General features: G+C 43.7%; 1 protein-coding gene across 3 annotated transcripts in view; it reads right to left on the bottom strand.

Moving 5' to 3' along the window:
- The window catches only part of LOC122799830 (LRP2 binding protein), an 812,580-nt gene that overhangs the window by 247,563 nt on the left and 552,227 nt on the right, over window positions 1-12,790 (bottom strand). For all 3 annotated transcript variants that reach the window (XM_044069154.1, XM_044069156.1, XM_044069155.1), the window contains one exon: window positions 5,567-5,672. In XM_044069154.1, the coding sequence (XP_043925089.1) occupies window positions 5,567-5,672 (106 nt within the window). The remainder of the gene's footprint in view (window positions 1-5,566; window positions 5,673-12,790) is intronic.

The raw sequence follows: 12,790 nt of genomic DNA on the forward strand, positions 1-12,790 counted from the left end.
GGCCAGAATGGGGCAATGAGGATCACCTTGCATCTCAACCGAATTGCTTTCTTCAAAAATAGGGGTATCAAGAGAACTGGAGGATAAGCATAGAGGAGACCCGTGGGCCAATCGTGAGTCAAAGTGTCTCTTGGTGACTCCCCTTCTGGGGGAAAAAGGGCAAAGAAGCTGCTGCATTTGTTGTTTGAAGGGGAAGCAAAAAGATAGCAGCAAGGCTGGCCCCAACGGCTGAAAATTTCTGCAGTCACGTTTGGGTTGAGAGACCCCTCGTGTGGAAGGAGGATGCATCTGCTCAGCCTGTCCACAATCAAGTTGGAGCTCCCCGAGATATGAGTTGCTATAAGAAAGCGGTTGGAAGCTATCGCCCAGTGCCAAATTCTCATGGCCTCTCGACACAGGGGGTAGGATTTGGTCCTTCCTGTTTGTTTATGTACAAGACTACTGACATATTGTCTGACTGAATAGCAATCATACCCGATGGAAGGAGCGGATGTAGTGCCTGCAATGCCAACAGCACCATTCTCAACTCCAGAACATTGACATGCAAGTTGGCCTCTAAGCTGGACCACATGCCTTGGACTGTCTTTCCCTGAAAATGGTCCCCGACCCTATATGGGAAGTGTCCGTGGTCACTGTGGCATTGGGTTGAGGGATCTGGAAGAAGCGACACCAAAGATTTTCGTCTGGCCTCATCCACCAAAGAAGATCTTGCTTGAAGGAGTTGGGGATGAGGATCTGTGTGTTTAGAGGGTGAAGATTTGCCAACTATTGGGACAAAAGGAGCCATTGTAACAGTCTCATATGTAATCTTGCCAGAGGAACAATTGGAATGACCACAGCCATAGACCCCAGAGCCTGGAGAACTTCTCTTGCTGACACCTTTCTTTGACAGAGTATCACTTGTACTTGTAATCTTAACCTCCGAAGCCTGTGAGCTGGAGGAGATACCAGGCTTGTTCAAGTACTGAAAACTGCCCCTATAAATTCCAGTTGTTGGGTAGGTTGTAGATTGGATTTTTCCCAATGGACTGCGATGCCTAGAGACTCCGCCAGTGAGAAAGTGTAGCGTAGGGCTATGGTCAGGAGATGATGCTTGGTGGGGGCGGAGAGGAGCCAATTGTCTAAATATGGAAACACCTGGAATCCCGGAAGTCTCAAATGAGCTGTGACCACTGCTAGACATTTCATGAACACTCTGGGGGCTGTCAAGAGACTGAATGGCAGGGCTCTGAACTGGTAATGATTGGCTCCTAGCCGGAAGCGAAGGAGACTTCTGGAGGGTTTGTCCATTTTGATGTGGTAATACGCATCCTGAAGGTCTATCGAGCACATCCAAACATCCTCCCATAAAAAAGGGGGAATGGATTTTATAGTGACCATGCGGAATTTGGTTTGAACCACTGACTTGTTTAGATGGCTGAGATCCAAAATGGGTCTCCAGTCCCCGGTCTTTTTTGGCACCAAAAAGAATCCTGAGTAAAAACTGGATCCGCATTGGTCTGGGGGGACTGGTTGGATGACTCTTTTTTTGAAACAGCTTTCTTGTCTCTGAAGCCGCCTCTTCCCTTTGACTGGGTGGAACATTGGGAAGGTTCTTTGTAGGTTTTAGGTGTGATGCTAAAGGGCTGTAATAGCCTCTGGAGATTATTCTCTGCACCCACAGATCATTTGTAATAGAGTGCCAGGCAGTTTGGTGCTTCCAGAGGAAAGCAATCGGGCAATGTTTCAGGACTGTTGATAAGACCGCCCTGGAGAAAGAATCCCTGGAGTCTTGATTTCAGGGACCCCCTCTGCCCCTAAAGGGGTGTCTTCCACCATTGGAACCCCCTCTGCCTCTAGGGGAATCCTCACCACATGCGTTGCGAAAAGGACCTTGAGATTTTTTTATGCCATATTTTCCCAGTCCTCTGGTTCCTGGAAAAAGAACGTTGAGGCTTGGAAAAATGTAGGCCAATGGCAGACAAGGTCTTTCCATCCTGCTCACACCTGGCCAGTGTGTCCTTTACTTTTGAACCAAACAAGGGCAATGGTTCAATAGGGGCGTTCAAAAAGAAAGACTTGAAGGAGTCTGCGAGGTCACAGATGTGCATCCAGGCATGACGTCTCATGACTACGCCTGCACCCACAGCTCTAGCCACCCCTTTGGTTGTGTGGGAGAGCAACCTCATGGATGAGTTGGAAATAGACTCAAGGGTGGCAAGTTGAGAGGCAACCTTGTCTCATGCCCCGTCAGAAACCTGACCCGCGAGGGCTCCAGAAAGTTCGGAGATCAAGTCCCTTTGGAGCCTCGTGAAATGTGCCAAGTAATACAGAGACCTGACTTCAAAGGGTGCTGAAGCAAAACCTCACTTCCCTAGTCTGTCCACAGCCCGGGACTCTCTGTTGAGCAGTTGGATAGGACATTCCTCCGCAAGGTCCTTTTCAGTGGCCGCCGCTACCACCATAGCGTCTACTGGCAAGCCTCTAGACCAGTAGGGATGCTCTTCTGGTGGGGAAAGAATCTTTTCTGGTCTCTGAGGAATGGCCTCAATAGAATCAAGGTTCTTCCACGCTCACTGCACGACAAGCTGGACTAACTCGTCGGCAGGTGGGGTCACCCAAGAAGTAGAAGGCCAAGAGAAGAAAGCCTGGAGGAAAGCGGACTCCTCCGAGGAAGGGTTCTTCAGTGGGAATGTCTGAAGAAGACTCGGAAGGAAAATTACCCTGTACCAGGGTTTCCTGAGGCTTGTGCTCTCGGTGTCCTGGGGAGGTTGCTCATGGTAGCTGTAGCTCAGAGGGAGAAGGGGAAGATCCAATGTAGGAGGAGTGCTTCCAGAAGCAAGCACCCTCTCCATCACCCGGAAAGCAGGCCCGCCCAAAGAGGAATGGGAGCCCGGAACCGAGTAAGACAATCTTGGAACCGGCGTCACACCCTGATCCGTCAGACCCCCTCCCAGGCAAGCCAGATCCTCCTCAAGCAAGATCGGGGCAGGCATTGCCCCAGGATCCAAGGACAGGACCGATAAAAAATTTGGAACCATGCTCAGAAACGAGGGTTCCACCCCCCAACCATGAGACTGAAGGAAGGTTCAGTTCTGATGGAACCAAAACCCAAAGAGGAAGCCTCAGAGCCTCAGTGAGGGTCACTATCAGTGCCGAGGAAAGGGTTCCCACTAAGGACGTCTGAGCTATGGGCCACAGAACTGATGGAACCGAGGGAGGAGTATAAATGGGAGTCCTGGGTGCAGTAGACCCAAACCCCGAAGTAGGATGAGTCTTAGGAATGTTTGTTACCCCTCTGGCTGTCAACAGCTGGTCCAGCAGGTGCACCACATAGAATTCAGACAGACTCCTGGTGGACCTTACAGACGCTCCCAAAGGAGAGTCAGGCAAGTCCAGAAAAGGGCTATAAGCATGGCCTAAGAACGGGTCCAATGAGGGGAAGTAATGGGTCTGTGGTGTTTGAATTGTTGGCACTGAAGATTCTAACTTGGAAACAGGCAATAGAGGAACTAATGGTGTCGTGAAAGGACTCGGTGCCGAGGAGGCACTCGGAGTTGAGGTTATTATCAGCTCCAAGGGGATCATTAGAATCGTCTTCGGTGCGGTGAAAGGTGAAGTCGGTGCCGAGTCTATCGAAGACAATAAGGTCGGAGCTGTAGTCATGACTGGTGCTGTAGATGTCATTGCCAAAGGTGATGCTGATGTCGAAGTTATCGTAATGTCCAAAGAAGCAACTGGAGCTGAGCTCGGAACAGAAGCAACAGGAATATTCGGAGCCGAGGAAGCAATCTTGTGTTCAGTAGAAGATTTGTGGGTCTTGTGTTTGTGGGACTTGCCCTTATCACCAGCCGGTGAAGAAGGATCGTAATGTGGACATTTTTTGTCCTTCATTGGAGGGGTTGAGACCTCCGACACAGAAAGGGCCTCTGAGAAAGGTGAAGTTAACAGGCCTTTCAAGATAAGTTTGTTTTTCCTCTCATTCAGCGTCCACTGACTAAAACTCAGGCAAATCTGGCAAGGAGGCTTCACAGAAAGGTGAGAAACCCTCAGACAATAGACACAATCATCATGTAAGCCGCTGTTGGGGAGTTTGCCATTGCAGGAAGCGCAATGTTTGAACCCTGAAGTCCCTTTTTTCTCAGATATATCCAACACACAAAAGAAACAAACAAATTACTGCTAGAAAAGAGTAGGAAAAATTAGATAGATTACAAAAAAGGTTCAAAAAATTTCAAAATTCGTAAAAATATGACAGCTGGGGAGTTCGGTGAAATGCTGCTATATGGCTGTGCGGCAAATGAGATATGAGGTAACTGGGAGAAGGGCATTGTGGGTAGCAGCTTAGCTCGAGAGTTTTTAGTATACGCGAGCTTGGTATTTGGCCGACTCGGTTCCGAGGGCTCGGAACCAAACCCATCAGTGATGAATGGGAAGAAGATTAACAACATCAGATTATTGTTTATTGTCCATTGGAATCACTAAATGGTTGAAAAGTGTATTCCTGCATGCAGAAAAAAACAAGCTTTTAGAAGTTTTTTATCCAGTTCAATTATATGTTTGATTATCCAAACAATTATATGAACTACCCTAGGTCTCAATTAGTTTGGATAATTGACTCTCTACTGTATAGCTATCACAGGTTCCATACTGTAGAGCACCCATTGTGACAGCAAGTTTTGGACTTCATTCTTTAAAATGAATGCATTGCTTGCATCACACATGATTTTTATTTATTTTTTTTTTTACAGCAGGTCAGAAAACCATTACACTTGGCTAGTATACAAAAATCAAAAAACAAAACATGAAAAAAAAAGACTGCTTCTACTACAGAGTAAGTGGCAGTCATGCATAACATCATAACACTTAGCTAGCCATCAGAAATATGCATAAAATAAAATATGAAATGAAATGAAAAGAACAGAGGACTTTACTAACGTTTATCTTTGCATTGCTTGTATGCTTTCCTACAAGGTAGTAACAAGTGAGGTCAAAAAATTCTTGAAAGTCTACTTTTCTCTGAAGATAAAAAAGCACAGGTGAAACTAATGAACAACTCAGTGAGAGTTGTGAGTACAACTGCAATTTGAGATGGAATTTGACTAAGACCATTTTAACTTCCTGTTACCCCTCTCCCCCAGCCAAAGCTGGAACATACTGCCAGACTGAAATGTAAACAAAGACCAGAATCGAAACAAAAAAATATCTGGGACTGTCCATATCTTTCAACCTCTTAGCACAAGAATTCATTAGGAAATAACAGAAATAATGGGGGATAAAGACAGATTTCAAATATTGCTCCTATAAACATAGGTTTTGTATTAGCATGCACTTTCAAACATGAATATTTGTCATTATTTAGGGACTTCAATCTTCAATGATTTGCAAACGAATCATACATTTTATGAGGAACAGGAAAATATGAGGTAATAATCTGGCTATTCTGTGAAATTCTGGACAGTTGAGAGGTATGGCTCAGCCAGTAAGTTCAAATTACATACAACATTCAGATGTGTCCATATCTGTTTCAATATCATTGGCACAGCAAATTAATATTTACTATGTAGATCAGCTAGTGTTCCTTTACCTTTTCTAAATTTTTTGTTTCTGGTCTAGAGAAGAACATCCCCAAGGCACTCTGAGCTCTCACACTTGCTTCTGGATTTCCATCATCTGCAGCAGCAATCCACAATCTAATGATAAAACAGTAAGTTAATGACAAAGAAATCACACTTTGCTGAAAGGCATGAAAGACTTTTAATACTGAAAAAATTACCACAACTTACAAACACATTTCTATTCAGTAAACATGTCAAGGATCTGCTGGCTAGCAGATGACCCTTGAAGTATGGAACACTGCAGCATATCTCTTCTGTGTTAGCTTAGGTAAGCAATTGCAACATATGACATGTCCCAGAAGCTAGCTGAATCTACTCCTGGTTTCATTGTTCTTCACTTGTTGTCTGGCAAAAGCATTGCTCACAGACAGCCTCCAGAAATGGACTGTTTGTCTGGTAGACTTATTCAGGCAGCAATTTTTAAATGATTACTATGCAGCAGTATGATATACTCATCATAGCAAAAGTTACATGAGGGGGGAATTATCTGAGAAGTAAAGGCAAAAACAAACTTCCTGGTACATGAAACAGTTGGTTCCATCTTTTTCACAACAGAACTACACCATTTCCTTCAGCAAATGTTGATTTTTTTTCAGGCTGGAATGCAAAAGTGTGAGACCCCTCTATAACCAGATTTTACAAGACACTCCAGCTCTTTTAAATGAGAAACGTCAATAGCATGTGTGGTATGCAGATAGCAGCAAAGAGGTATATATTAACAACTGTCCTGCTGTATATAAAATACAAAACTATCTGGACTAAAACATTAAGACTGAAGAAGCAGAGGTAAGGGGAATGGGAGCTATTATTTTCCAAACGACCACTCCTTCACAGAGCCACTATTATGGTAAGTACATCAGAGAAGTGTACTAGTTGACTTCAGCAAAGTAATTACAACAAAAAGTACCACTGTCTGGGCTGACTCCCAAACAGTATCCATTGAGCAGGGAAGTTGGTCACTGTAAGACCTTTGACAGGACAAGTGTGCTAAAGTCTGCCTCCCTCTGGACTGGATATCCAATTTATTTTGTTTCATAAAGATAGGGACATTTACTCAAGTAGCTGAGTCAAAGATTTCCAAAGCAGAGACATTCCTGAAGAGTCTGTCCACTTGTGATGGTGGCCTAGTGCAGTATGATTTTTTGTATTTATAATAACAAATGTCAAGACAATGAAATAACTGTTTTCTCAGCATCTGCTTCAGTGAAAGGTAACTCTGACTATCTTTCATTTAAGAGGCAAACAGTTTGTTCTTCAAATATCCTAGGTTTTCCCAAAGTAATAATGGTCTGAAAACATTATGTAAACATCAAGAGAATGAATATTTGATTGTTCTGTTTCATATTTGGGGAAGGATCATACCCCTCATCTGCTCAGAATTTCACAGAATGCCCATATTTTTGCTCACATTTCTAGTGTGTCGCACTCACAAAATTTGTTGTGTTCTAGCAATTATTTGAGGACTGAAGTAATTAAATAATGACAAACATTTGAGTGTCGGACTTCATATCCTTCAGGAAATGCATGCTAATGTAAAACCTTGTTCTTCTACTAAATTTCTAAGTCTATAAGAGCAATATTTAAAATTTCTCCCTGATTTTGGGCCTTTGTCCCCACATTATTTTTGGTTTTATCTGGAATTCTTGTGCTAAGTGTTTGAGAAGTCTGGGGAGGATGATTATAAAAATTGATTCAATTACAGTGCAGGTACTACCATACTACCTTACTTAGAAATTAAAGAAAGATGGATCAGTTTTTACCTACTCCATTTCATTATGGCTGTCCTGTATACAATTTTCTGCAAGCCAAGGTTTGATGTTTAGTGATTATTCTACTTGAAAATATTGCTTTTAGAAACAAAAGTCTCCAAATGTATACTTTAACTGCTCGTAGATTGTGAGTGGGTCTTGTCTGGAAAATCATTTCTGGCACTTAGATCAACAAAAAAAAAGTGGGCGGCCACGGTGGTGCAGCAGTTAGCGTTGCCATCTCACAGTAAGAGGTTCTCCGGTTCGATTCTTGGCTGGGGTGCCTTCTGTGCAGAGTCTACATGTCCTCCCTGTGTTCGCATGGGTTTCCTCCGGGTGCTCTGGTTTCCTCCCATATCACAAAGACATGCTGTAGGTGGATTGGACAGTCCAAATTGGCCCTAGGTGTGAGTGTGTGCCTTCTGTGGAAGATTGGGAGCCAGGCTGGCACCTCGGCACCGTAAAACTCCACTGCCAATCATGAGCGGACAGGTGATCCACTGTGGTGACCCCTAACCGGGAAAGCCGAAAGAAGAAGAAGAAGAAAATCATCAAAAAGTATCAGGCTGCTAAAACCACCATTACTCCATAAGATAGTCAAGAAGCATGTACAAAAATGCAAATTATGTACTCATATAATATCAGATCTGCATGAGCAGATCCTTCTTGGGTCATCCATAAAATTTAAGCTGTAGATCACCACAGCATTTGAAACTTATCCAGGCTACTAGCATCTCTCTATTTACCAATAATACTCATCAAACTAGCTTCATCTCCTGATTTAATGCTATGCCAAGCTAAGGTGGATCCGAATCAAGTAAATAATCACTAAGAATAATCTGGACCATATGTGCGCTGAGGCAGAGTGAAGGAGGGTGTGCATGTGAAAAATGGATCTGATAATCCACATCTAATATCCAATATGAGGGGAGTCAATCCTTATCAATAACTGGGCAGAGTTCCACATTTCTTTTCCAGGGTGGTCACCTTCTTTGGAGCTTGTCACTAATAACTGTGGCACCATAGAAGACCACAGTTTAAAGATCACATCCAGCTTTCATCTTGTGAAAGTATTCAGTGAAACCCATATAACTGCCACACAAATATTTTTTTACTCTTTTCTATGTTCTTTTTGTCCCAACCCTGCTGACCATTAAGCTTCCTTCAAATGGACTCAAGCCCATTCATTTGGCTATGGTAAGAATCCCCAGACGTATGGAAGTGCAAGCTGTCTGAAAGGGCCATCATTCATGCAACCATAATGGTTTCTTGTGCCCTTGTGTGCAACTTTGCTAGAAGAACACTTGAATAACCTAACTCCACCCCTGCATAGGAGGAATGAGCTACTCGCATTACTGTGGAAACCCACAATGGTCTTCCTTCCTATGTGAATGCATGCTCCTGTACACTTGTTAATGTGGGCTTGCACCAGATGTTAGCTTGGTGGAATGAAAGACTCCCTCCACCCCTCCAGAACACCTATGCAATGCTACTTCTCCTCCAAAGGATTGTAGCAGTATGTGTCTTGATCTGCCCTACCATCTTGCCCCAAGATGGGTATGGCTATCCTCCAGTGCCAGTTCCTTCAAGTACCCAAGAAGCTAATCAAACTTGGGTCATCTGGGCCACAGCCAAGGCTTTATCCCTCTATGCCACTGGAGCCAACTTCTGTTCATAGGATCATAGGAGATTACTAGGCTAATGGCCCTGGAGCCCTTACAAGCCCAGCCAAGAGTTTATCCCCCAAAAAGAAACCTCAATCAGCACCTGTTGCGCCTGTCAATGAGCGAGACAGGTGGAACACCTATGACAAATTTGTTTTTTCCCATCCACTCATCAAGATTGCACTTGAAGAGGGTCAGAGACGTACTTTGTTTGACATGTATGGGGAGTCTATTCCAGAGATGGGGCAGCCTCTGGGAGACAAACCTCTCTCTCCAGCAGGTTTTGTTAATGTCACATATTAGATTTAGGCCTTTTGATCGGTTAATGCGCGAGGAGTTAGACTTACAGATATGGACCATCTCTAGTAGAGCAGGGTCTCAGATTGCCTTGTATGTGAGACACAAATCACCTCTGAACAATCTGTATGATACCAAGCAGAATGATAGTGATATGATCCTGTCCACATAGAACAGGTGTTGGAGGCCCTGGATTCTCTTTGTGAGGTATTTCTGTGGGCTTTCCAGTTGGTGCAGGTGTTTGGAGAAGTACATACCAAACAGGGTGTTGTACTCAATTATTGGCCTAATGAGGGAGGAGTACAGAGAGGTAATAACCTCCTTTTTTCTAGATGCAATCCCTTTATTTATGAGATGAACCAAGTAAAAGGTTTTTCTGACCATTGCCGCTACATGATGATTGAATGTGAGACTGTTGTCAAGCTGTGTACCCAGGTCTCTCACTACAGGTTATTTGCTTAGGGGTTGCCATTGATGTGGTAATCAATCAGTAAGGGCCGTGTTTTTGCTGAATGGTATGATAATACATTTTTTTGCATTTAACTTAAGGCCATGTCTTTGGCACCAGTCGATTGTTGCTGTGAGACCCTCTTGTAGCATGTCAGCATCATTTGGGAAGTCAGTGACAGCACCCAACTTACAGTCATCCGCAAACTTGGTCAGCCACAGGCCTTTTGTTTTTGCCTGAACCTCTGAGAAGTAGATGCCAAACAGTAGGGATCCCAGGACAGATCCCTGGAGAACACCATTAGTGACAGTGACACCATTGTGACATGGAGGCAACTATTTTGACCTTGTGGGTCCTGTTGGTGAGCCAGTTGACTGCCCACCCGATAAGATAGGGATTTATGCCAAGTTGTGTTAGCTTTTCAATGAGGTCCGAGTTTGGGTTTGTGTCAAAGGCTTTGGCCAGGTTAGGTAAGCTGTATGTACTGACTTTCCCTCATCCAATGCTTGGTGACAGTCTCAAAAACATCAACCAGGTTTAACAGGCAAGATCTGCCCTTGAAGAATCCGATCTGGGTGGGGTCACATACTTGGAGATTGCCTATGTCCTTGTTTATGAGGTCCACAATAATATGCTCCATGGCCTTACAGATCAGACTTGTCAAGCTAAAGGGGCAATAGTGGCAGCACCTTTGTGCAAAAAGATGACAATGGCAGTTCTGCACTCTGCTGGAATGAAGCCTGTACTTAGGCTATGGTCGAATAGGGTGCTCAATGGCATGGCTAGTTCTTGCTGGAGATGGTGCAGAATACAGCCTGGGATACTATCAGGTCCCATGGAAGCTGTGTTCTTTGCCTTGGATAGGGCCTTTAACACTTGATCTATGGAGATGTGAGGTACGGGACAAGTATCGGGGATGTAAAATGGCCCTTTGGGGGGGACGGGGGGGTGAAGTCTGCCCTTTGGGGGGGACGGGGGGTGAAGTTTGCACTGAACCTATCTGCTACCAAGTTGGCTAAGTCAATAGGATCAGTGTAAGTGGTACCATTATGAACTAATTCGGAACAAACCTTGACTTTGCAATGGAGGCTCCTGACAAAACTGAAAAAGGCTTTGTGGTTAGCCTTTGTTTCGGAGGCTAGTTTTGATTCATTATTGGCTTTGGAGGTTTTCACTAATGATCTAATTTGCTTGTTGAGGCTAAGGAGGGAGGTTTTCCAATTGGGAATTTGTGCCTTTTTACACTTGGACAACAGTTTCTTCCTTTTGTTGTAAAGTCTGTTGATAGAGGATGTCCACCAGATAGGTTTGTGTTTCCTTGAGGAGCAGGTTTTAGTTCTGTTGGCTATGGCTGAGTCCATACAGTTGTACAGGTGTTTGCATACTGCACTGGTGTATATTTGTCTGCATCCTCTGAGGGGGATGGTGGTGTGAAGCTACTGATACCCTCCCTTAGAAGGTTGTAGTCAGCTTTTGAGAAGTTTTTCTAGCCTGGTTATGGCTGGGGGGGTGGATGGGATAGACACTTCAAATGAGACGGACCGATGGTCTGATCTCACTAGGGAAGAACTTACTATGGGGTTGGTGCAGCGGTTGCCCATGTTTTTGAGAACCAAGTCTAGAATGCTATCCCACCTTGTGGGGGATGAGACAAGCTGGTCTAGTGCGTAAGAACTGATGAAATCAAGGAATCGTTGGGTGAGTGCATTAGAGCAGGAATAGTTCACCCAGTCCATGGTGCGGTAGCTGAAGTCACCAAGGGTCAGGCTGTTAGGGTGTACCTTGAATGGAGTCAAGTAGGTCCAGGTAGGAGGAGTGGGAGTCCTGAGTCATGGAGGGGGGTCTATAGCTGGCTATACCTTGGATGGGTGTCTTGCCAATTGTCAATTGTACATGGAGTAGTTCTAGTGCATCATGCTGGCAAACCAATCTGGAGGTGTGCTTGTCTTTAATGAAAATAGAAACTCCACCACCCTTAGTCTTCCTGATCTCATTTCAGGGTCTGAATATGTGGAATGAGGTATAGCCTGGAAAGGCAGGGGTGCTCTATGCAGCCTTGAACAAATATGATCTAATGATGCATTTCTGGTAAATGTTGGAGAGAAAGTCATTGCCCTTATTGAGTGAGCTCTAGGCACAGAAGGTAAAGACTTATTGTACTCTTCATAGCAATGCAATCTATCAATCATCTGGGTAAGGTAAAAATTGAAGCCTTAGGGCCCAATTTCTAATTAGAAAATGATACAGGCGATTACGAATCTCTCCTGATATATTGATTCTGTGAAGATAAAATCTGATGTATCTGTGAACATTTATATAGTGAAACAAATATTTGTCCATGTTAGAGTAATTAGGAAATAATATAGGAAAATCAATGGACTGAGTGAGGTTTGTTGCAGGGCTACATTGAGCATAAATGATGTGTTACTTTGTAATGATACACTGTTCCAGTGAAAAATCAAGTATAGAGGAATGACATATAAGGCTTGCAGCTCCAAAAATATTCTGGTGAAAGTAAATGTTTCTGTAAAAGTAATTTTCTATAATACATATTTCAGCTCTGCTGTAGCTGCTGGTTCCAAAGGAGGAAAAGTTAATTTATCTAAAGCAAAATATGAATCCCATAGAGGTATAGAACTCATGAGAGGAAGCCAGATGGGAAAGGTAATTCTGAGAAAAGCTTTACAAGCATTTAAGGATTTCAATGACAAGGAGTTAGAGCCCTGAGGAAAATTAATAATGGCAATGAGGTGCACCTCAATACAAGAGTGTCTTAAACTCAGAAAGGTAATCTAGTTCTTTAGAAACTGGAGCTGTAACGGATCCAAACCTTTAGACATAGCCTATTTAGAAAAAATGCACCTATCTAGTTTTTTAAGATTTTCTAGTATTACGTCTCTTGGCAAAGATGAGTACCTGGAATGCTATGCTCGGGTATGAAGAGTCTGTAGTCATTACTGGAAGTGAAAGAACTGTGTGGTTATACAAAGGGAGTGAATGTCCCGGTAAAGCTTGCTGAATAGGATACAGTTAGAA

This window comes from Protopterus annectens, chromosome 4.part0 (genome assembly GCF_019279795.1).
Source record: "Protopterus annectens isolate FY-2018-M chromosome 4.part0, PAN1.0, whole genome shotgun sequence".
Taxonomy (NCBI): domain Eukaryota; kingdom Metazoa; phylum Chordata; order Ceratodontiformes; family Protopteridae; genus Protopterus; species Protopterus annectens.